A 22,220-nucleotide genomic window follows, 5' to 3' on the forward strand; every position below is an offset into this window, starting at 1 on the left:
ATTAGCATACGTATAATAGATGCGTTTAAAAATAATATATATATATATATATATAACATTTTAAATCACACATGTGCGTAAATCTTGTCCATCTAAACCATGTGGGAGCAATGTAGCAAAATGTTATTTTTCTAATTAAAATTGAAAAGAAGAAATGTGTTATTTATTGGGAAGCACCGGAGACATAGCCAAAAAATGTTAGAGCCAAAATGTTATTTTTCTAATTAAAATTAAAAAGAAGAAATGTGTCTGGTCAAACAAGTATATACTACGATGGCTATAAATTGAGTTAAAAAATATGTTTTAAAATTATTCTTAATTTTTTATTTGAAAAACTCTTTAAAAAATGTATCGAGGAACATGCTTTGTTGCTCTGCTCAGATCCAGCTTCAATTATACTCTTCTGTTAGTTAGTAGTGACTCTCATTTTACTCTCTCACTTGTTTTTAGGGTTTCATTTCTTTTTATTTCAATCTCCATCCTTAAATATCCCATCCGCTTCGATTGATCTGAATGCTATGAAAATTTTGAGGTGAGATTTCTGTCGCATTCGATGCTGCTCCTGACCCTGTTGTTAATGTGATTGCGAAGAAGCTGCATTTGCTATGAGAGTCATTTCTTCTGTTATCGCTTTTTGAATCATCATTTTTTTTGGATATTATCTGGCGGTTAATGACACTTTGTACAAGATTGCCACAAGTGTCGAAATCCATCTTTAGGCAACACTTTGACTCTACATGGGCTTAATCTGCAGTAGACGCCAACATAGTCAAGCTGATTCTGAAGAGCATGAGCAGGTAAGTCTTCTTCAAATACCCTAAACTTTCTTCGCATTCCTATCTTTGTTATTTAGGCATGAATATGGCTTTCATTCCCAGACTGCTGAAATAGAGAGGAGAATCGACCGAGAAACCAAGGCAGAGACGCATATTCAGAAACTGCTACTACTTGGTATCCACTGAGAAATACATGTTTTCTCGCTTGTTTTTTTAGGGTTTTGTCTAACCAAGGTTCATAGTAGAGGCTTTCTTTTTTAAAAAAAAAAATTATGTTACTCCCAGCACAACCACCTACGTTTCATTGGCTACTTTTAAAACATATCTCACTTTTTGTCTAATCCTTGTAGGCACAAGTTTTGGCTGTGCCACTCGGCTGATTATTTCGATAGAAGATGTTTTGAATAGTTTTTTGGTAGCATATTATAAAAAATATCTTTTGGCTCTCTCATGGTTTGAATAGACACTCATATCATCTGATAACGTGTGAGATGTCTTTTTCCACAAGCTGTCGTCACACAAATTAGTGAGTAATCTGGTAACAGAAATTACAAGGGTAAGTGTGTCTGTTTAAGATTGTTCTTGTGATATAAGCACACATCATAAAAGTATCTTCACATGCCTTTGTATGTATTTTTACTTTTTCTAATCTTATTTAATACTCACTGGAATGCGCTTGTTTAAGGTGTTGGAGATTCTGGGAAGTCCACTATTTTCAAGCAGGTAAAATGTCCTATTTTTTCCTCTGTGAACATCACAATTTATTTTATGCACGTGTTTCTTTTCTTATCAGACGACTCAGGTAGGTGCATGTTAAATGTTGTGCAGATAAAACTTCTGTTTCAGAGTGGGTTTGATGAGGCCGAGCTTAAAGGATATATCCCTGTAATTCATGCCAATGTTTATCAGACAATAAAAGTATGAAATACTTGGAAGTTTTGTGTTGGTTTATTCCCTTTAGGGATCGCTAACAATTTTTTACTAGTGTTGATGGCCTGACAAAATGAAGTTTCCGAACGACATAATGTAGTTCTTGAAGTTGTACTTGCATAATATTATCTAGTTTGAATTGACTATTGACGCTCGCAGATTTTACACGATGGATCAAAGGAATTGTCTCAAACTGTGTCAGATTCCACGAAGTTCATCATATCTGATAAAAATAAGGTCTGGATCAGTTTTTCATATATTAAGCAAAACTTTTGCTTGATAGTGATTATTTCAGATGCCCATGTATGAATTATGATTTTCGAAACATCCCGTTTTGGTCATGGAGTTTCCTTTCAATGTTTTTTCCTGCATTAGCAAATTGGGGAGAAAGTTTCAGAAATGGGTAGTGGGTTTGATTGTCCAACTCTAACCAAAGAACTTGCTAATGAGATAGAAGCTCTCTGGAAAGATAGTGCCATACAGGTCAATTTTCCTTCATCCAAATGTCTTAGGTTAATCTTTTGCTAGATTCTGACGTGTTTTTGAATTATCTGAATCTGTTGAAATTTTTATTACATCTAATGTTTGAATGTGGTTTGCAGGAAACATATTCCCATGGTCATGAACTTCAGGTTCCAGATTGTGCCCATTATTTTATGGAAAATTTGCGAAGAGTGTCAGTTTCGGACTACATTCCTACAAAGGTAAGTGAAAACACATGTTCTCACATTCCTCTTTCTTTCCTTTTAGCTTGGGTAATCTAAGAATAAATCTTCCAGCAATGACAACAATAGATTTATTGCTATTAAAAATGAAATACCCTTTTATGTCAAGTTGGTGAAGGTATTTTATATTTACATATTCTCCATTCTCCCCTTGTGAAGGAGTAAATGCCAAGCTTGAAACTTGGCAGGAGAAGTTGGAAGACAAATGTTTTAGACTTAGTAGATCAAAGATAGAATACATGGAATTTTAGTTTAGCAATATTAAGAGTAATGAGACAATAATTAAAATAAGAGATGTCGAATTACAAACGAGTGAGACCTTTAAGTATCTAAGATAATTTTTATAAAAAGATGGTTAATTGTTATAGATTTATCACATAGAGTACAAGTAGGATGGTCGTTGTATTCTGTGTAATCGTAAGATGACTTTGAAACTGAAGAGGAAGTTTTACAAACTAATGGTTATGTCTGCTATGTTTTATGGATCCGAATGTTTGGCGATAAAGCAGACACTTGAACAAAATATTAGAGTCTCAAAGATGAGGATGTTAAGGTGGATGCGTGGACATACAAAAATGGATAGCTAAGAAATGAGTATATCGGAAAAAATGTTGGGTTGTGCCTATCGAAGAGATATTGAGGGAGACACACCTTAGATGGTAAGGACACGTACGAAGGAGACTGTAGCGCCTTACCCGAGCCACTACTAAACATACTAATAAACATGCGACATTAAACTTAATACCAACAGTTAAACAGCGGAAACCAAATACTTAATCATCTTACAACCCAAATAAAAACAAAACAATAACAGCGGTCTTAAACATTAATACAACTATAACAAATACATGATTCTGAACGAGAAAATGATAAACCACAGAAAACCTCCACTGGATCACCACCGAAACCCAACTGCTCTAGCCACTGCCCTGGTCGTCCGAACCGTCCAACCTAAGACATGCCCCGTGGAATGGGGTGCCCAAGATGAAAACAAGGACGTGAGTGACAATCGCCCAATACGAGAATGTACGAGTATACAAACTGATATGATGCATGCGAAATGCAATAATATGCTCGGATATCAAGGATCAAGTCAAGAATCTCATGCTCAATCTAGAGGCGCCTGAGTGTGTAGTCTCTGATCTGCCTTAGGCATGTTTTGGCTCTCACACTCATCATCAAGACGTGGACCTGCAATGTCCAGGTCATCAGAGCCCGCGGGTCCCATCGGACACTGTAGCTCTCGATCCCCATCGTCCACAATACAGAATAGGGCTGAGCGACCCCAACAAACGAGGTATATCTCAAAAGATATCAGGCTCAACATGATATGTCATGCATAATATGCCAAAGCTTTAAAACATGTATTATGCAACAGATAAATATGCAGCATATAAGTGTGTATACTACGCTTGGATATCTCAGTAAGTACATCACGTACATCACTAAAACAATCTGACAGAAAGCTCTGAACCTAGACATTTACCAACATAATGAAATCACTATCAAACTAGAACAAACATGCTACAAGTTCTCCCTAATGATCCTTAAATCACTATCTAAGGATTTAGGATTATACCTACTTCCGTCGTCAGCCCGCTGATGATGTCTTGATCTCAGTTCACCGACCCTCCTCGAGTCGACACTAGCTCCGAAACTTCCCGACACCAAAGTGCCCTAGAAAATGGCTAGAAAACCTAAGGTACAACTAGAACTCTCTCTGAAGAATGCGGTGAAGGAAACAAAAGAATCGACTTCCATTTATAGGCTGCATCCGAACTATTTCAGAAAATCTGAACCAGTCTTATCTGCCACGTGTCAGAATCTAAATGGTCTAGTTGGATTTCTCGAGATAATGTAATCCGAAGTAGGTCGGGTTATCCATTTAAAATTCGGTGGATAACAACAGCTTAATCTCGAATTATCAATTCCTTGAAACTTAATTAACAACTAATTAATTATCTCTTAATTAATATTTCATTCAAAACAAATATTCGGATCATTACAGAGACCAATAGAGGCTCTAGTTAGGAGATACGAGATCATGACTAGTACACATATTAATAGACGAAGAGGGAGACCAAACAAAACTTGGATAATAATGATTAAGCTAGATTTGCTTATTAAAATATAGATGATGGTATAATAGGTGATAGTGCACAAAGATCTAGGAGGATCCATATGGTGGACTGTGGACCATTACATAGTTGGATAAAGGCCAATGTGCTGTTGTATCTCCATTCTCCTCTACCATCCTTGAGAAACCTTCACCCCCTGTTTTTGAACCTTTGCTGCAACCAATCAACAACGGTAAATTTTTATATTCTCTTGTCAATCTGGCTGCATGGTATACCGTTCATTCTGTTCTTTGTTTTTTATGACTATTTGTCTTGTGTTTGACTTTTTGCTCTAGAATATCAGAGAAATTCCATGGAATGTGATTTTTCCTACCATATTTATTCCAAATTAATATGATTATTATTTCTGAACTGAGAAATCAATAAAGTTTTAGTCCTGCGGACATTGTAGCATAGATGTAGGTATTTATGAGCAAACCATGTGATTTATATGTTGGCTTTTATACTCTCTATTCTATATTTTCCTATTTAAAATTCAACATGTTCCAAAAAATTTATTTAATTTTTTGTCTTGAAATAGGAGGATGTTCTTCATGCCAGGGTTCGGACAACTGGTGTTGTAGAAATCCAGTTCAGGTAATAAGTGATTCTTTCCATTCTAGGAAATAGACAAAATACTTCTCTTTTAACCATCAATACAAAACTTTGCCTCAAGATGATGACTGAACCGATTTTCAGTATCTATGGGTGAATAATACGTTCTTTCATTTCCTTGGGTAAAAGCAGCAGTCATTGTGACAATATGTTAGAGTTTCTATTTCTCTGTAGATTGTCTTTTATTTAAGATGTCAAGATAACACTTACTTACGGACATACCATTATCTACTGTCAAGCATATCACTTAGCGTCTAGATGATATGATATAATGCACGCTCTTTTTTTAATTATGGCATGCACTTTCGTTAAAGTTTATTTAAATTCTTTTTATTGGTTTGAAAATTGTGTGTGGAAAATGCTTGCTTGGAGTTTCAACATACGTACTTTCTTATTTTATGTCATCGTCTCTAATCGTTTAAACATTTGCAGCCCAGTTGGAGAGAACAAAAAAAGTGGTGAAATATATCGGCTCTTTGATGTCGGTGGCCAGAGAAATGAAAGAAGAAAATGGATTCATCTATTTGAGGGTGTTGCAGCTGTGATATTTTGTGCCGCTATTAGTGAGTACGTTTGATAGTACTCCTCCTCGGTTACCATTCAGAAAGAATAAATTTTTGACATCTTGATGGCTGCCTTGTTGAAGAATCGACATTATTTAGGATTGTGACATTAATTATCATTTCTCGTCTCGTTACTTCAATCTTTTACAGCTCCTACTGAGAAGTTTGTATTTGTTCGGTTTTCTCGTTTGATTTTATGAAAATATTGTTACTTATACAAGGTGCAATACTCTCTGTCAGTTATGATCAAACTCTCTTTGAGGATGATAACAAGAATAGGATGATGGAGACAAAAGAACTCTTTGAGTGGGTCCTAAAGCAGCCTTGCTTCGAGGTTTTTCCAGATATCATGTTTTTTTTTGCAAAGAGAACTTGTTCCTTTGATGTCAATCCGATTAATGGTATATAATGCTGGCTAACTTTTTTCCTCTTCATTGCAGAAAACATCTTTCATGCTATTTCTCAACAAATTCGATTTATTTGAAAAGAAGATTCTGAACGTAAGTGAATTGAGGTTCTCAACTTTTGTTTGGCTTGGGATCCATGTGATTGTGATAATAATTTTCCTGTAAACAGGTCCCATTGAATGTATGTGGGTGGTTCAAGGATTATCAGCCAGTTTCAACTGGAAAACAAGAGATCGAGAATGCATACGAGTAAGTGCTTTCTTTAACCCTCTTTGAGACTCGGATAAGGTTTCCAAATGGGCTCTAATCTGGGACACATAATCCCTTAAAAAGGCTTCTTTTATGCCTTTTAAGATCCTCGTTTGAACTCTGATATACACCATGATTACGCATATAAATTACTTGATCTGTCATAATTTAGTACACATTCAACTTGTGATGCTTGACATTCAGGTTTGTGAAGAAAAAATTTGAGGAACTGTATTTCCAGAGCACTACTCCTGACTGTGTAGATCGGGTTTTTAAGATCTATAGAACTACAGCCCTAGATCAGAAACTTGTGAAGAAGACTTTCAAGCTTGTTGACGAGACGTTGAGACGAAGAAATCTATTTGAAGCAGGTCTACTGTAATGACAAACTCAACTTCAAAATTTCATGTTCCCATACAGTAAAGAGTGATTTCAGGTTGGCCTGCTTGCTTTTAATCTTTAAATTTTAAAGTCTGAAATCCCAATTAAGATTTATGTTGATGATTTTTCTTGCTTGAAAACCTTTCAGGCGCTTTTTTGAATGGGAGGATGGATGAAGTGCCACTTTAAAATTTGTAATCTTTAGCATTCATCCTTTGATTAAATGACGTATTTTACGTCATTAATTTGACCGTATAGCTCTTTTTGGAGGAGTGATGATGGTTTTAAATTTGTCAAAGAATAATGAAAACGCACCTAGATTTTATTTAATATATAAAGTAATAGACTTTATTTGATTCAAAATTTGATGGTTTATCGTGATTGGTGTGTAATATTAAATGCTATGCTAGTGGTGAAATAGTGGAAATGTGGAGCTGTTCAAGGCACATGCGAAAAGGCGTGATAAAAAAAGTAGTCCTAACTTACATAGTTGGTTGAGATTGAAAGGACTGTTGACTATAAATATACATGAATTAATGTGTATCAGAACTTAGTGTTGTGTTCTGGTATTGTCAACACGAGGGCATAACATGCAACGGAAATCGATTATTTAACATACACGTAAACTTTTAAGGAACAAACACCATTTTTAAATTATGTACAAGAATTTGTACTTGTTCAAGTGCTTGTGCAACACTTCAAAGTTAAAATTCATTATAAAATGATGTAGTAGTTTAAACAAAATATTATTAGTGAAAGTAATAAAACCAAATTCTAAGACGTCTATCGTTCCTCTCTCGATATTTCATATATATAGATTTTGATATCTTAACCTATATATAGATATTGATATCTTAACCTAATTATCTTTCCACGAGAACAAAATCCTATAAGAATGTAAACAAAAGTTTATTAGGAATAAACTCTATTTAAATCTAAGACATTATATATTAGAAATACGGCAAAAACTTGTGTGAGACGGTCTCACGGGTCGTATTTGTAAGACGGATCTCTTATTTGGGTCACCCATGAAAAAGTATTATTTTTTATGCTAAAAATATTACTTTTTATTGTGAAAACTCACATAAGTTTTTGTATTAGAATAATACCATAAACTATTGAAATCACCTTTTTAATTTTTAAGTGGTCAGAGCAACATGGACCTTTATATATTTTTTTTAGTTGGATAAGAGATTATATAATTAGGTCTTGAACCCAGAACATTGTTCTACATTTGAGATCTCATATCATATGAACTATAAATCAATGACAACTCTATGATTAATATTTTTATTAACTCATAGATTTTTGTAAATCATCATCACTATTATTACTTGTGCACATCACATTATTATGTAATTGAAAAGCGAAGACGTTGAATAAGCTAAAAACATTTTCACTGTGTTTGAATGTCTTAAAAATGTAATTTGAAAATGGATTTGGATTTTAAATATATGGAATTAAAATTGATGTTTGACAAAAAAATTAAATTTAATTTGAAATTTAATTGTATAGATTTTGGATAAATGATATCTTGTAAAATATGTATATAAAAAAAAAGCCTTAAAATTTTTAAGTAAAAAATATAAATTTATGACTAAAAATAATTTTATTGCTTTTATAATCCAAGTCTAATGAAATTTTAAAAGTTTAACTTAATCAAATAAAATCTTATGAAATATCATCAAATACCAATCTTATATTATTTTACCAAACAATAAAAAGGGATTTTCAATTCAAAATCCAATCAAATTCTATGTTCCAAACACACTCTTTATATTTTGGAACCTTAACCAAATGAAGAATTAGAAAACCCTCCTCCCCCACGGCCCCACCCCGCCTAGGCCTCTCCTATCTCCCCTCTTCTCTCCTCTTCTCTCCTCTCCGTCGTCGTCAACTCTCAAACTCAAATCAAAATCACTCCGCAGGTTTGTATTTCTCCTTCTGTTGCCTGTTTCCCCCTTTATCTATTCTACACGCACAGTTTTATGTGTGATCACTTAGCATTCTTTCATCTCTATTTATTTGCAGATATATAAACATACATAATATATTCGATCCCATATGCATTTGCTTGCCCAAGTCCGTTTTTCTGGATCTCTCTCCATGGCCCCATCAAGACTCCTCCTTTTTTGGTTTTTTATGCATTTCTCATACTCGGATCCCGGCTCGGATTGCCCCCGGACCAACACTTCCCTTCTCAACTTCACATCCCAATTCACCATGGTACAACACCAGCTGCGCGGTGTAGTATCCCTTATTGATGATTGTTCTTTTAGAGTTTCACAATTTGATATGCTATCCGGATCCGACGTCCACTGGTGGGGAGCTTTAGGGGATGATCTCCAGAATCTCACCAAGGGTTTTCTCGTCTCTGATTCAATATTGAATCAGACTTACAAAAACAATACCTTTATTGTTAGTTTGCGGAAAAACGTTACTTGGGATCAAGTTAAAGTTCTTGCTGTTTGGGATATCCCCACAGCTTCAGATTTTGGACATTTAGTGTTGAGTAATTACTCTGTAAAGGAAAGCTCAAATTTATCATATGATGAGCAACCAACCATGTTTGAGAATTGTAGAGTGTTGTCTGATAATTATAGGATTAGGTGGAGTTATAAGAAAGGGGAGGATGCTGTTGATATTGGGTTGGAGGCTGCAATTAAAATACAGGATTATATGGCTTTTGGGTGGGCGAACCCCAATGCTTCGGGTTCTTTTATGGTTGGTGGTGATGTAGCAGTCACAGGATTTAAGGGGGATGGAATGCCATTTGCTGATGATTATTATATAACACAGTATAGTGAATGTATGTCAAATGATGATGGGACTGTTCAGGGGGTTTGTCCAGATGCTATGTATGAAGCCAATGATCCCGGACAGATGAATAATACAAGGTTGATTTATGGGCATAGGAAGGATGGAGTGTCGTTTATTAGATATAGGAGACCATTGAAGTCCACCGATCACAAATATGATCTGCAGGTTGATCCCAATGAGAAGATGAATGTTATATGGGCAATAGGACCAATTAAGCCACCTGATAGTTTACGCCCGTACTTTCTTCCGCAAAATCATGGTGGGAGTTATGGTCACTTGAGGTTCAACCTATCTGAGAATATAAACGAATGCTTGGGACCTTTGGATGCTAAAGAGAAGGAGGATCAAGATCTTGTCATCGCAAATAAGAAGGAGCCACTTGTTGTAGCAACAGGCCCAGCCTTGCATTACCCAAATCCTCCGAATCCTTCTAAAGTTCTTTATATTAACAAGAAAGAAAGTCCTCTTCTGAGAGTGGAGAGGGGTGTGCCTGTGAAATTTTCAATACAGGCTGGACATGATGTGGCGTTATATATCACATCTGATCCTATCGGTGGTAACGCGACTTCAAGAAACATGTCCGAGGTTATATATTTCGGTGGACCAGAAGCTGAAGGAGTTCAAGCCAGTCCTACTGAATTGACTTGGTCACCTGATCGCAACACGCCTGATCTTGTTTACTACCAGTCTCTTTTCACACCAAAGATGGGCTGGAAAGTTCAAGTGGTCGATGGAGGTTTACCAGATATGTACAGTAGTAGTGTTTCTTTGGACGATCAGCAAGTCATGTTTTTCTGGACATTGTCAGAGAATTCAATATCTATTGCAGCTAGAGGTGAGAGAAAAAGTGGCTATCTAGCAATTGGTTTTGGTCGTGGAATGGTAAACAGCTATACTTATGTGGGCTGGGTTGATGGAAATGGCAAAGGAAGGGTGAATACCTATTGGATCAATGGAAGGGAAGCTTCAAATGTGCATCCAACGAACGAGAATTTGACACATGTGAGATGCAAATCCGAAAATGGTATTATCACGCTGGAGTTCACTCGACCTTTTAATCCTTTGTGCGATCGGAATGAAAGAAAAGAATGCAACAACATTATCGATCCTTCGACTCCTCTAAAAGTTATTTGGGCTATGGGAACCCAATGGTCAGATGATTTAAGTGTGAGAAATATGCATTTTTCCACGAGCAAGAGACCAATGAGTGTGCTGCTTATGCATGGTTCTGCGGAAGCTGAGGAGGACTTGCGGCCTGTTCTAGCCGTACATGGCTTCATGATGTTTCTGGCCTGGGGTATTTTGCTTCCTGGTGGAATTCTGGCAGCTAGGTACTTGAAGCATGTAAAGGGTGATGGTTGGTTTCAGATTCATGTTTACCTGCAGTACTCTGGATTAGCAATAATTTTCCTTGGTTTTCTGTTTGCTGTTGCTGAGCTCCGGGGTTTAACTTTCGATTCATTGCACGTTAAGTTTGGAATGTTGGCTATATTGCTAGCGGTAGCACAACCTGTGAATGCTTACGTGAGACCTAAGAAGCCAGCTAGTGGTGAGGAGATATCTTCAAAGCGAGAGATTTGGGAGTACGCTCATTATATAATTGGCAGATGTGCGATACTTGTTGGAATTGCTGCTCTTATTAGTGGAATGAAACATTTAGGGGAGAGGTATGGAGATGAAAATGTTCATGGCCTAAGCTGGGCACTGATAGTTTGGTTTTTGATAGGCGCCTTAACTGTAATGTATTTGGAGTATCGTGAGATGAAGAGAAGGCGGGAAAGTATATTTGGAAGAAGCAGTTTTGTGATGGAAAATGTAGATGAGGAAGATACTGATCTCTTGAGCACAAGTCGGGTGGCGACAGACAAGGAATCACATTCTTCCAATAGAATGGAGATTCAGTTAGAACCATTGAATAGATAGAGATACCTTAAACAGTTAATGGTTATTTTCTAGTAATCCATATTGATTTTGAATGCATACTCATGCTGGTAGAGATGATATTTCAGTGCTTTGAGGTTTCATTTCTTTGTTGCGAGATTTCTCCTCCCATCTTTATGGTACTTCGGAGCAGATAGCAAGCGACATCCATCTTGTATACTTGGTATATTCATTACACAGAGAAAGGTTATTATTCTTTTCTTTCATTCTCGAAGCATGAGATTCCACTCTGCATGTGTACATTTCACTGACCGGACCTTCAAGAATTCATTTTTTTTTTTGGTCAAATCTATGATGGGTTTTGGCTCTGATAGGAGCTTTCTACTTTCAACTTTCCGGACCATGGCTCATTATGAGGTAGGTCACGCCTTTTGGCAAAGCGGGATGAAGCCTGTTAAGATAAAGGACATGATTTGTTGCTGTGTGTGTGTTTTCAGTGTCTAAATAAGTTCTAATACTGTAGTTTGCAGATTTTGGTGAATAATATACGTTTTCGATACCCGTGAATATATGGAAATAATCAAATAAACATGACGATAGATTTGGAAATGTTAACGAACAAAATCAGAGCATTTATTCTTGAAGGTTTGGTTTTGTGATTGTTGTTCGACCACTCTGGCTGTGGCTGATACTCTTGGAAGGGGGTTTGATCACATCAATAATATCATTTGAGATCATTTTCTTGGGCTGATCTGCAACGCTATATCTATTACTGCTTCTAAAAACTCAAATCCACTACCTAATAATAATGACAAATCTTCACATTGGGCTTCACAGTAATGGATGGCTGGATTATCAAACTATGACCCCCTACCCCAAATTGCAAGTCCTTTCTGGTCTGATAAATAAACTTTCAAGCAAATCTAAACATGTTCACGCACAGAACAAGAAGCCAAATCTGAAGTTATCGAGGCCCGCATGAATTTTTTGCGTACGTACAGATTAACACCACGCATTTGGTCCCATATGCATGCTTTTTTAAATCTGCCACATCATTCTTTTTTTTATACAATTTGTTTTACTCGTTGATAATTCAATTCAGACGCTATTCTGAGATATTACTTCTCCAAATTTAAGAAAGAGTTGGGCGTCTGAGGTGCTCGTGGATGAGCAGTTCAGCAAGTGTGGAGTCGGCGTTTTCAGATTTGCATACTCGTCCTTGTAACACTGGTGGACTTTTGTCGACTCGGAGGGGATAAATTTAGCTTCCGGGGTAGGCACCATGGTTCCTAGCACTCGAACAACCTCGTGCATGGTTGGCCGGTCTGATGGCTGTTTCTTGCTGCACAAAAGAGCTAGCTGGAACACTTTCTTAACTTGTCCCAGGTCTTTACAGGTTTCTAGAATTTCCGGATCCACCGTATCCATAACAGCATTGTTAGCCGCTTTTGTTAAAATCTGCAACGGAAAGGAAAGAATTTAACCCTCATCGATCACTCCTTTATTCCGTCAAATGATAGCTATCAAATAATAAAATATACCAGGTAATGGAGATTGGATTCGTTATCCACAGCTTTCCTCCCTGTAAGAAGCTCCAGCAGCACGATTCCATAGCTATATACATCCGATTTCTCAGTGAGCCGGGAAGTACGGGCATATTCGGGGTCAATGTAACCAATGGTTCCCATTATGTAAGTAGAAGTGTGGGTTTTGATTGTGCATAAGCTCTTGGCTATGCCGAAGTCCGTGAGATGGGCCTCGTAATCCTTGTCCAATAAAATGTTGGACGACTTCACGTCTCGATGGATTATTCGAGGGCTACAATCGTGGTGTAGATACGTCAGCCCTTGCGCAGCTCCTGTAGCTATACGAAGACGCGTGTCCCAGTCGAGCTTTTTCTTCCTCGTATTTCCTGGAATTCGGAATTTCATATAACGTCAGATGTAATTCAATCACTACACACCGAACAAAATTGTACTCACCATGGAGAAGGTCCCAAAGACTTCCATTTTCCATATAATCGTAAAACAGAAGATTTCCCAATGGAGAAAGGGAATATCCTTGGAGACCAACTAGGTTACGATGTTTAATGCTCCCAACAGTCTCGAGCTCGGTCTCAAATTCTTTCAGGCAGTGAGGGTGCGAATAGAGTTTCTTGATAGCCACAGGCTTGCAGTTCTTGAGAACACATTTATACACGGTGCTCGAAGCACCATAACCGATTATAAATTTCTCATTCAAGTTCTCTGTCATCCTCATAATATCCTCGTATACATGAAGAGCCATGTTCATGTGGAGAATTACAAGCTTTGGAGTCGAGTAACTTACTGTCAATCGAAAACATGAAACAATGAGAAGTTAGAAACATTTTCAAAAAGCAAAGAACCCTATGTAAAAATAATAACACGAGCTCATTGGCACCTGGTTTGTCAAAAGGCCCATCAAAAAATGGCTTTGGATTATGTGGTCGGCAAGCCGCAACTAAGATCATAAGAAGGATGACCAAAGCACCCAGAGAGATTCCAAATATAGCAGCTTTAGATATTGTGACTGAGTTTTAACACAGAAAAACACGGTCACCAGATGCAAGTAATTTTACCCATGCAAATTTATATTTAAATAAGGCACTATTTCCACACAGACCTCGCTCAGCGGGATGAGCCACGTGGCAACCAGAACCAAGCCAGTATCCACAAAGACCTGGATTTCCTAGGAAGCTAACAGGGAAAGAAAGATACATTGGAAAGTGGGCCAAAAAAGGGACACTGAGTACGAATAAAATGCATTGATGAAACTTTCAACAAGTTTATTTTCTGTGTATTCGAGTAGAGAATCACAGGAAAGCATACCTGTCGGGTGTAAATCTTGAGAAATTATTGCCTGTTGGTATATATCCCGCAAGGTGATTGTACGATACATTCCTGCATAGACTCAATAGGATTAGACTTAGAAAACGACAACAAAATAATTTGAAGGTGAACCTACAGCACGGTAAGGCTGAGACAATTAGCCAGCATCATTACATCCCCTGATATATTGTTGTTCCCAAGCTTCCTGCGTTACAAGTACAACATTATCATCAAGAGAAAAAAAACATCACGCTTCATGTGTGTGTATATTCGTATATTTCTTACAGCAAAAACAGATTTTGAAGCTGCCCAAGTTCTTGAGGTATTGAACCTGAAAGATGGTTATTAGAAAGATCTCTGCAAGAAAAAGAACGCAAAACCATGTCATGCAAATTTCATCGAGAAAGAAAAATAAATCAAGCATCCAGATCATAAAGTTAGTTTCCATACATGTCCACTACGCTTCTCAGGTTACCAAACTCAGCAGGAATGGCTCCAGTCAAACCATTATTGCTTAAATTCCTGTCAAATGGCTAATGAAAATAAGATAAGATAAGATAAGAAAAGAAATTTACAAAACAAAATCCGCACATTTGATAACTCACAGTTTCAAGAGATGTTCCAAGTCACCTAGAGAGGAAGGCATATAACCACTGATCATGTTATTTGAAAGGTCTCTGCTTCAACAGGTTGAATAGGGTATTAAACATGTGTAACAATATGGTATAATAGTACTGATTATTCAATATAACAGCCTATCACTTACAAAGTGTCTAAATTCCCTATGCGTGACAACTCAACTGGAATTGGACCCTTGAGATTATTCGAGGATAGATTCCTGAGGGAACGGATTCAACAGAATGTATACTCAGCTAAAGGCATGTGAACGGAAGAATATAAAGCAGACTTAGATGACATTTTTTTTTTGTAATCAAAGTGGAGGAGCTCACAGATAGGTCATGCTTTCAAGCCTTTCAAGTTCTGGAGGAATGGTTCCACTCAACTTGTTCTCATGCACGTTGCTGTTATCAAATCATTAAGTGGATGATAGCCCAGAAAGAAATTAAACAGAAAAAAATATAGGACATCATTAAAAGCTCACAGGCTATTCAGATTTGTACAAGAGCTAAGATTATCTGGGATTGACCCCTCTAGGAGGTTGTTGGCTACATTTCTGCGACATGTAAATCAACATGACTTTGCAGTTCCATAAAGAGCAGCATGAGAAAGACAAGCAAACAAAACAGATTACAAGTCAAATAAATCAGTGAGCTTCCCAAGTTCTGGTGGGATGCCCCCAGTGAGGAAATTATCGTTCAATTCCCTGATAAAACAAGACAGTGAATAGCGTTAAAAGTGCTCTTAATAAACCAATACATAATTTCTTCAATATAATAAATTGTGAAATTGATTGTTCAGATGTTAGTTGAAGCAGGATTAAGATTTGCATACAGATAGTGAAGCTTTGTCATATTTCCAAGCTCGGGAGGAATGGACCCAGTTAGCTTGTTTCCGTGAAGATATCTGCAAGGGAAAATGGAAAAAAGTAAACCTCAATGTAAGATCTTAAAACTGAGAATGATAGTATCCTAACAGATAATGATACATCTTGCTTTCACTTTTTACGGCAATGATTGGGATGAAAAAAGTTGTGGTACTTACAGTTTCTCAGTGTAAGTTAAATTTCCTAAAATTGGTGGTATTGTTCCACTCAACAAATTGCAGCTAAGATCTCTGGTAGGAAGGGAGTGCAAAGAACACAGCCATAAAAGAATGAAATTAAAAGTAGGAAAGTCATTTTCGTAAACTCAAGGTTACTACAGAAAAACCACTTACAGCACTGCAAGTGCTTGCATCAAGCCTATGACTGATGGAATCTGCCCAGAAAAACGATTGCCTTGCAAAGACCTAGTATGCATCAAAATTTAATTTTGTATCACAGCTATACATACCGACACCTAAATATGAAAAGAACAGAAGGGCACTTACAAGGTAGCAACTTGGAGAAATCCAATGTTGAAAGGTATCTCACCCGTCAAATTATTATATGACAAATCCCTATTATTAATAACACATTTTTAATGCTTCAGACAATAGTATCACACACTTTTTGATTCAATTTATGAGCTAGTCTCGGTACTAACAGAACTTGGAAGGCAGTGCAATTGCCTATGGTATCAGGAATTGTTCCACTCAAGCTGTTATTTCTCACATCACTGCATACACCAGATGACTAAGTCTTAGTTTGACAGAGATCCGAAAACAAAATTTGAAACTTAAAGAGACAACGACAGAGATTTGGAAACTTACAAGTACCACAAACCAGTTAGCTGACACATATCAGGGGACAGTGTACCTTGCAAGTTATTTCCCCGCAAACCTCTACAATGAAAGTGAGAATTTATCTAAGAATAACATTTTATTCAATGACTGGCTAGTTTCATGTAAATAAACCTAACTCACAGATACTGCAAAACTTCATTCCAATATATCAGTCTTGGTATTTCCCCACTTAGCTTATTCTGAGCCAAATCCCTATCCATTTGAAAGAACTCGAGTTCTCAAACCCCCATCGTTAACGAACGTAACATATAAAAACCAATTGAACATTAACTGCCGCACTCACAAAATTTTCAAGTTCGGAATCTGAGACAGTGTTGAAGGCAGCGGACCAATCAACTGATTGTTCTTCAAAATCCTGTCAAGCACAGTTAACATAGAATGACTCCATAAAACATAACAGTACTATCGTAAAAACTATCTACAAAACAAGAGCAGAAAGAAATTAAATGAAGGTAGTAAACTGCACTTCAAATTAACTTACAAGTTCTCAAGTTGCTTTAGCTTCGAAATTGAGAAGGGGATATCTCCATAGAGCTCGTTAAATGATAAGTCTCTGGAGAGGATGAACATTAGCCCATATAATTATTGCGCAAATAAAGAAATACCGAACCACATTTCCCATATCTGTGGTCTTAAAGACTACAAAGTCATACAAACTTACAAGCTTCTCAAAGCTGTACAGTCCCCAATCTCGTCTGGGATTTGTCCAGAGATCATATTTCCTCTTAAATCACTGATTAAAAATACATGCAACGGTAAAAGAAATGTTTGCAATTTCTAAGGAAAGTTCAAAATTAAATGAAAACTTAATAAATTATGTCAATTACATGGACAGCAAGCTTCTAAGCTGCCCTATGGCAGGCGAAATTTCTCCATCAAGGTTTAAACCGGAGAGATTACTGCATATGGAAATATGAACACAAATTGGAATAAAGGACAAATCGAAGAAAACCAAGATCACAGCCAAAAATTACTTCACGTAGGCGCAAAATGAATCAGAGGACAGATCCCTGATTAACTAAAACAAGGGAAATAGTAAAAAAGTACCAAAAGTGGAAAAACTTACAGTGCAACCACGTTGAAGGTGACATTATCACACGTAATCCCTCTCCAGACACAGTAGTCCGAAGATGGAGAATCTGTCCAGTCATAAAGGACATTGTCCACGTCCCTAAATGACTTCTTCACCTCCAGCAAAGTAGCCCCTGTTCCAGGTAAAATCAATAATTTTTTGAGAAAAACGTGCATACCTCGATGAAGCTATGAATATATATTTTCTAGCTCAAGGGACAGCTTGAAGTTGAGAGCTTGAACGAAACTTGTCAAGGAGAGGTAATCTTATTATGATAAGAAATAAGTGGACGAGTAGAAGATTATGGAAGCTTAGCACGTCCCCGAAACACATATTAAAAACCAAACACCGTGAAATTTGCACAGCAATATTCGAGTAAATAAACTACAAAACTCCAATTTCAAATACTTCAATAAGCCAAGAAAGATTACCCAGGAATTAAAAAGGGCCAAACGCAAACTCTTACCATCATCGCAGACCACAAGAGCGAAGCTCAAGCACATCACCATAAATCCAACGAAAAAGAATTCTTTCCATAAATTAGCCATCATAATCACTACCATGAATGACTCGAGCTCTTTATCCAAGTTCACCTGACCGGAGGAGGAGGACACCAAGATGGGCCGTGGGGAGTTTAAAACGTGAAAGCTACAATACCAGTTTCAGTGCGATGATTGACCAAGTTGGGGCAAAGAGAGAGGGGTGGAGAGGAATATAATTACTCCTACTACCAGTAAAGATTGTTGAAAAATGTGACAAAGGAAAGAAAGAGCAGTGGCCATGGCTGGATGCAATGTTCAATCACATCGTTCTGCCACACGGTCCTTGGGTGTGTGTGAGAGAAAGACAAAGAAAGGAGTACTGCATGTTAAATGGAGAGAGATGCATTTCTCTTATCTGTGAAAGAGAATGGAGAATTATTTAAAGAAGAAAACGTTAAAAGACCATCTGCCAAGGCTCTGAGAGTAGCCCTGCCCCCTGCTACATCAATACATTACAGCTCTCCATTTGACAGCTTTCTCTCTCTCGAGAATGCTTTCTCCCTCCCTCTATATTTACATGTACATACAAATAAGTATCTCTATGCATAATTCCAAAAAAAGGACCTCTAACGCGAAGGGTAGCTTAGAATTTTATCAAAATTGAATCTTTTTTGAGTTTCCCTAGCCTTCGCCACATAATTTTACACCATGGGGTGAGTAAATGCAGAGGGCCCTCAACTTTTTGCACCAAAATTGAATCTCTTATTCGAGTCTTCAACCCCATAACCAGTCGCTGTCTAAGCAGAGAGGGGAGAGAGCAAAGGACTAAAGAAAGCAATGCTTTCTTTAGTGGACAATATAACACTTTTCTTCTCATTAAACCAAGCTATCCATTCGCATGTAAAGTTTCATATCATGCAGATAATAGGTAGGAATCTACACAGTATAAAAATTTATTCTCAATGTATTTGGTTAAGTGGGTAATCCTGAAAGTGGGAAATTCCAGTTTCTCTTATTCACTTTGGAAAAATTTATTCTTTTTTATCTATCTTTTCCAGTTGGAGTTAGAAGCCTTTTGTGGGATTTGGGTCGGAGAAATTTGTTTAAAATAAATATCAAGGATTTATATTAAAAGTAGTTTCTTTAAACTTTTGAGAGTCCATTGATTCAAATTCATTTGGCAGAGTAGGGTATATCGTACGAGGATTAAAAGCTTTCACATTCACATATATACCACCTACCTATGCAAATTGTGTTTTATTTAAAATATTGATACGAAATTGGCAATTTACTTTTGTCCCATGAACAAATGCTGCATATATTAATTTACATTGCAATCATTGATTGATATATTAAATGATTAACCAATCACATAATAAAACTCACGTGTAAAATTAATAACCCACCAAAGATATCCTTTTATCATTATTGTCATAATTCTTACAACCATGATTATGATTTATGATATAAAAAATCGTTTCGATTAAATATTTAACCACAAGAATACATAACTTCAAGTTTTACCCCCCAAACATTTACCCTTCCGTCAACTTTTTTGGTGGCCACTCGTCTGTCTGTCTGTCTCTGTCTATTCACTACTGACACTGAATCATCATCATCATTTAATTGAGGGGCCCCATATCTTCTGAGAAAACGGAGCTTTTAACGGCGTTAAAAGATTAAAAGGAATGTTTAAAACTAACTGTCAATCAAAGCTTGATGTTTTCTTAGATTCGATTTGATCAATATAATATACTATAACCTAACCTCTGTCGGCCAACATATTTTCATTATATTAAATTATAACTCAACTGTGGACCCATTTTTTTTTTTTTGATAAATAAAAATCGCTGTGAAGCTCATTTTAAACGGGCGAAAATAATACTTTCGACGATGCTAGCTAGGGAATGTTTCTGTTCGTAAAATTATACTACAAAATCAATTCAGTGCCCAGTTAAGGTTAGGTATTTACATTACATACATAATGATGGTCTAACCATCTCGCATAATAATTAGCTTGGCAGTTGGTGTCTGTGAAAGAAAACAGAGACATGATATCAGCATTTATGAAATGTCGATTTCAGGTCATTTCTAACTATAAAATGTATTTTAATACAAATTTTATATTAAAATAATACGATTTCTCTCTAATCCATTTATTTTAAATTTTATATCAAAATAATTAATATTCATTTTATTTTACATATATTAATTATTATCTTTTATTTAATATATTTTTAATTATCACTAAAGTTTATATTATATAATTAATATTATATTATTAATAAATTTAACTAATAATATTTAAATTTGTACTTTAATGATATAATATAAATTAAATTATATATAATATGAATTAATATACAAAATTATTTAAATTGAAAAGTATGAATACAAATTCAAATATAATAAGAATATAATTCCAAACATTTGAATGATTATATTCATCCCAAAAATGATCAACTAAAGCATTTTGTTGTGGTAAGTGAGCATCTTTGTAATTTATATTATTTATAAATCATTAAATCAAATTATTATTTAATTATTAATAATTAACATAAATCAATAAATAAATATTTTAAAAATAAATAATTATTATTTTTAATTTTTATGTTTAGATATCTCATTATTAAAATAATAAAATAAATATTTTATTATTATGTAAATAATGTTTACATTTAAAAATAAATAATAAAATTCAAACATATTTATAATAATTTTTAAAAAAAAAACAATGTGGAGGCTGCACTATTTTTGCCAAAACAGCGTAACCTCCATTGGTGTAAATTTTTGCACCATAACGTTGTCTAAGGGTTGGAGATGACCTAAGAGTATTTGTTATCTATTTTTATTCGTAAGATAAATCAACTTTGTTTATATTTAAAAAAAAAACTTATATTTTGATATAAAAATAATATTTTTCATAGATGATCTAAACAAAATACACGTATCACAAAATTGATTCGTGAAGCTGTGTGTTGCTACTAATTATTGTTTAAATACAATCCACACGAGTGGCATTCATTAATTAAACACCAAGAAACAAAAGAAAAATCTATATATATATATATATATATATATATATATATATATATATATATATATATAAAAGCATAGTTTTTGTCAAAAATAGTAATTTCTCGTCAAAATGTCAAATCTATAAAAGGAAAGATTTATCATCAATATTGAAATATGTGCACTGCAATAAATGATCATTTCAATTATTGTTTACATTGATTATATCAATTCATTTAATTCAATTTTGAATTTAATTAAATTTTTATTAATTCAAATGTAATTTATGTATTAAATATTTTTTTATTTTTTACTCAAATTAAAAATAAACTATATTGAAAAAATAAACCATATTAAAAAATTTGCATTAATTATATCAATCAGTTTAAGTAAAAACTATATAAATAAATTTAAAATAAAAATGATTACAATGTTCAGTATCACTCATGAAGTGAATCATCCAAAAATAAATTTTGCTATTTTAAATAATTTATTTCTCCAAAATACTTACTAAAAAAGAAATACTATATTTAATTAGTTTATTTAAATTTTATAAAAATAAAATTGGTTGAGTGTTAAAAACTATCATTACAACAAAGTATTCCAATGGACATTAATATACTATTTAATAATCATAAATTTTTTTATCCCAAATACATATTATTTCGAAATTACCTTAATTTTAAAAATTTATTGAATTGTAGTTTTCTTCCAAAATCATATGTATATTGTATAGCTTGATTTGTCTTCTTAAAAATTCAAATAAGATAACACAAGAAAATTAAAAGAGATAGATTCAAAAGAATTTCAAATGAACATTAAATTACTTTCGATATTATCCTCAATAATCAGAAATGTTTGACACTCAATGCATGCAATTCGAGATTTCCATAATTTGAAAGAGTTAATGTATTTTGTAATTCTGTTAAAAGCATCCAATGTATACTTTTTGTCCCTTGAGATGTCTTATTTGAATTTTAAATTATAAATAATGC

The 22,220-nt window shown here is 35.1% G+C and overlaps 3 protein-coding genes across 6 annotated transcripts; 2 read left to right on the forward strand and 1 right to left on the reverse strand.

The window, feature by feature from the left end:
- Positions 1-169: 169 nt before the first annotated feature.
- Positions 170-7,126, forward strand: LOC140824984 (guanine nucleotide-binding protein alpha-1 subunit-like). 3 transcript variants are annotated; one of them, XM_073186434.1, is made up of 15 exons: positions 170-602; positions 719-797; positions 879-951; positions 1,462-1,499; positions 1,605-1,694; positions 1,866-1,943; positions 2,082-2,189; positions 2,309-2,410; positions 5,090-5,145; positions 5,596-5,730; positions 5,967-6,060; positions 6,167-6,226; positions 6,303-6,382; positions 6,587-6,818; positions 6,912-7,126. In XM_073186434.1, exons 2-14 carry the CDS (start codon positions 738-740, stop codon positions 6,762-6,764), a joined length of 1,152 nt encoding a protein of 383 aa, XP_073042535.1. In that variant the 5' UTR covers positions 170-602; positions 719-737; the 3' UTR covers positions 6,765-6,818; positions 6,912-7,126. The 3 variants fall into 3 exon arrangements, with proteins under 3 accessions (XP_073042535.1, XP_073042536.1, XP_073042534.1); XM_073186435.1 differs by having other exon boundaries at positions 171-532; positions 690-797; XM_073186433.1 differs by having other exon boundaries at positions 172-797.
- A 1,432-nt stretch (positions 7,127-8,558) lies between these two features.
- On the forward strand, positions 8,559-11,730 carry LOC140824988 (cytochrome b561, DM13 and DOMON domain-containing protein At5g54830). Its single transcript, XM_073186439.1, has 2 exons — positions 8,559-8,691; positions 8,795-11,730. Exon 2 carries the CDS (start codon positions 8,828-8,830, stop codon positions 11,504-11,506), a length of 2,679 nt encoding a protein of 892 aa, XP_073042540.1. The 5' UTR covers positions 8,559-8,691; positions 8,795-8,827; the 3' UTR covers positions 11,507-11,730.
- Positions 11,731-12,411: 681 nt separating this feature from the next.
- LOC140824987 (LRR receptor-like serine/threonine-protein kinase ERECTA) lies at positions 12,412-18,772 on the reverse strand. Of its 2 annotated transcripts, none has more exons than XM_073186437.1 (27): positions 18,195-18,772; positions 17,723-17,861; positions 17,484-17,555; positions 17,318-17,389; positions 17,138-17,209; positions 16,940-17,011; positions 16,777-16,848; positions 16,624-16,695; positions 16,458-16,529; positions 16,303-16,371; positions 16,150-16,221; positions 15,976-16,047; positions 15,766-15,837; positions 15,566-15,637; positions 15,416-15,487; positions 15,264-15,335; positions 15,080-15,151; positions 14,919-14,993; positions 14,764-14,835; positions 14,599-14,670; positions 14,450-14,518; positions 14,314-14,385; positions 14,108-14,181; positions 13,886-14,014; positions 13,447-13,791; positions 13,006-13,376; positions 12,412-12,922 (listed from the first exon to the last, which is right to left on the reverse strand). In XM_073186437.1, exons 1-27 carry the CDS (start codon positions 18,289-18,291, stop codon positions 12,563-12,565), a joined length of 2,952 nt encoding a protein of 983 aa, XP_073042538.1. In that variant the 5' UTR covers positions 18,292-18,772; the 3' UTR covers positions 12,412-12,562. The 2 variants fall into 2 exon arrangements, with proteins under 2 accessions (XP_073042538.1, XP_073042539.1); XM_073186438.1 differs by having other exon boundaries at positions 14,919-14,990; positions 18,195-18,770.
- Positions 18,773-22,220: the final 3,448 nt, after the last annotated feature.

Source organism: Primulina eburnea, chromosome 3 (genome assembly GCF_022965805.1).
Source record: "Primulina eburnea isolate SZY01 chromosome 3, ASM2296580v1, whole genome shotgun sequence".
Taxonomy (NCBI): Eukaryota; Viridiplantae; Streptophyta; class Magnoliopsida; order Lamiales; family Gesneriaceae; genus Primulina; species Primulina eburnea.

What these genes read in the sequence shown, in the direction of transcription:
- LOC140824984 (XM_073186434.1), top strand. Translation starts at nt 738, where the DNA reads ATGGGCTTAATCTGCAGTAGACGCCAACATAGTCAAGCTGATTCTGAA. An exon ending in ATTCTGAAGAGCATGAGCAG is followed by an intron (nt 798 to 878) that starts GTAAGTCTTCTT and finishes TTTCATTCCCAG; the next exon opens with ACTGCTGAAATAGAGAGGAG. An exon ending in ATGTTTATCAGACAATAAAA is followed by an intron (nt 1,695 to 1,865) that starts GTATGAAATACT and finishes TGACGCTCGCAG; the next exon opens with ATTTTACACGATGGATCAAA.
- LOC140824988 (XM_073186439.1), top strand. Translation starts at nt 8,828, where the DNA reads ATGCATTTGCTTGCCCAAGTCCGTTTTTCTGGATCTCTCTCCATGGCC.
- LOC140824987 (XM_073186437.1), bottom strand. Translation starts at nt 18,291, where the DNA reads ATGGTAGTGATTATGATGGCTAATTTATGGAAAGAATTCTTTTTCGTT. An exon ending in ATTCCGAACTTGAAAATTTT is followed by an intron (nt 16,849 to 16,939) that starts GTGAGTGCGGCA and finishes TCAAATGGATAG; the next exon opens with GGATTTGGCTCAGAATAAGC. An exon ending in TGCACTGCCTTCCAAGTTCT is followed by an intron (nt 16,372 to 16,457) that starts GTTAGTACCGAG and finishes TATTAATAATAG; the next exon opens with GGATTTGTCATATAATAATT.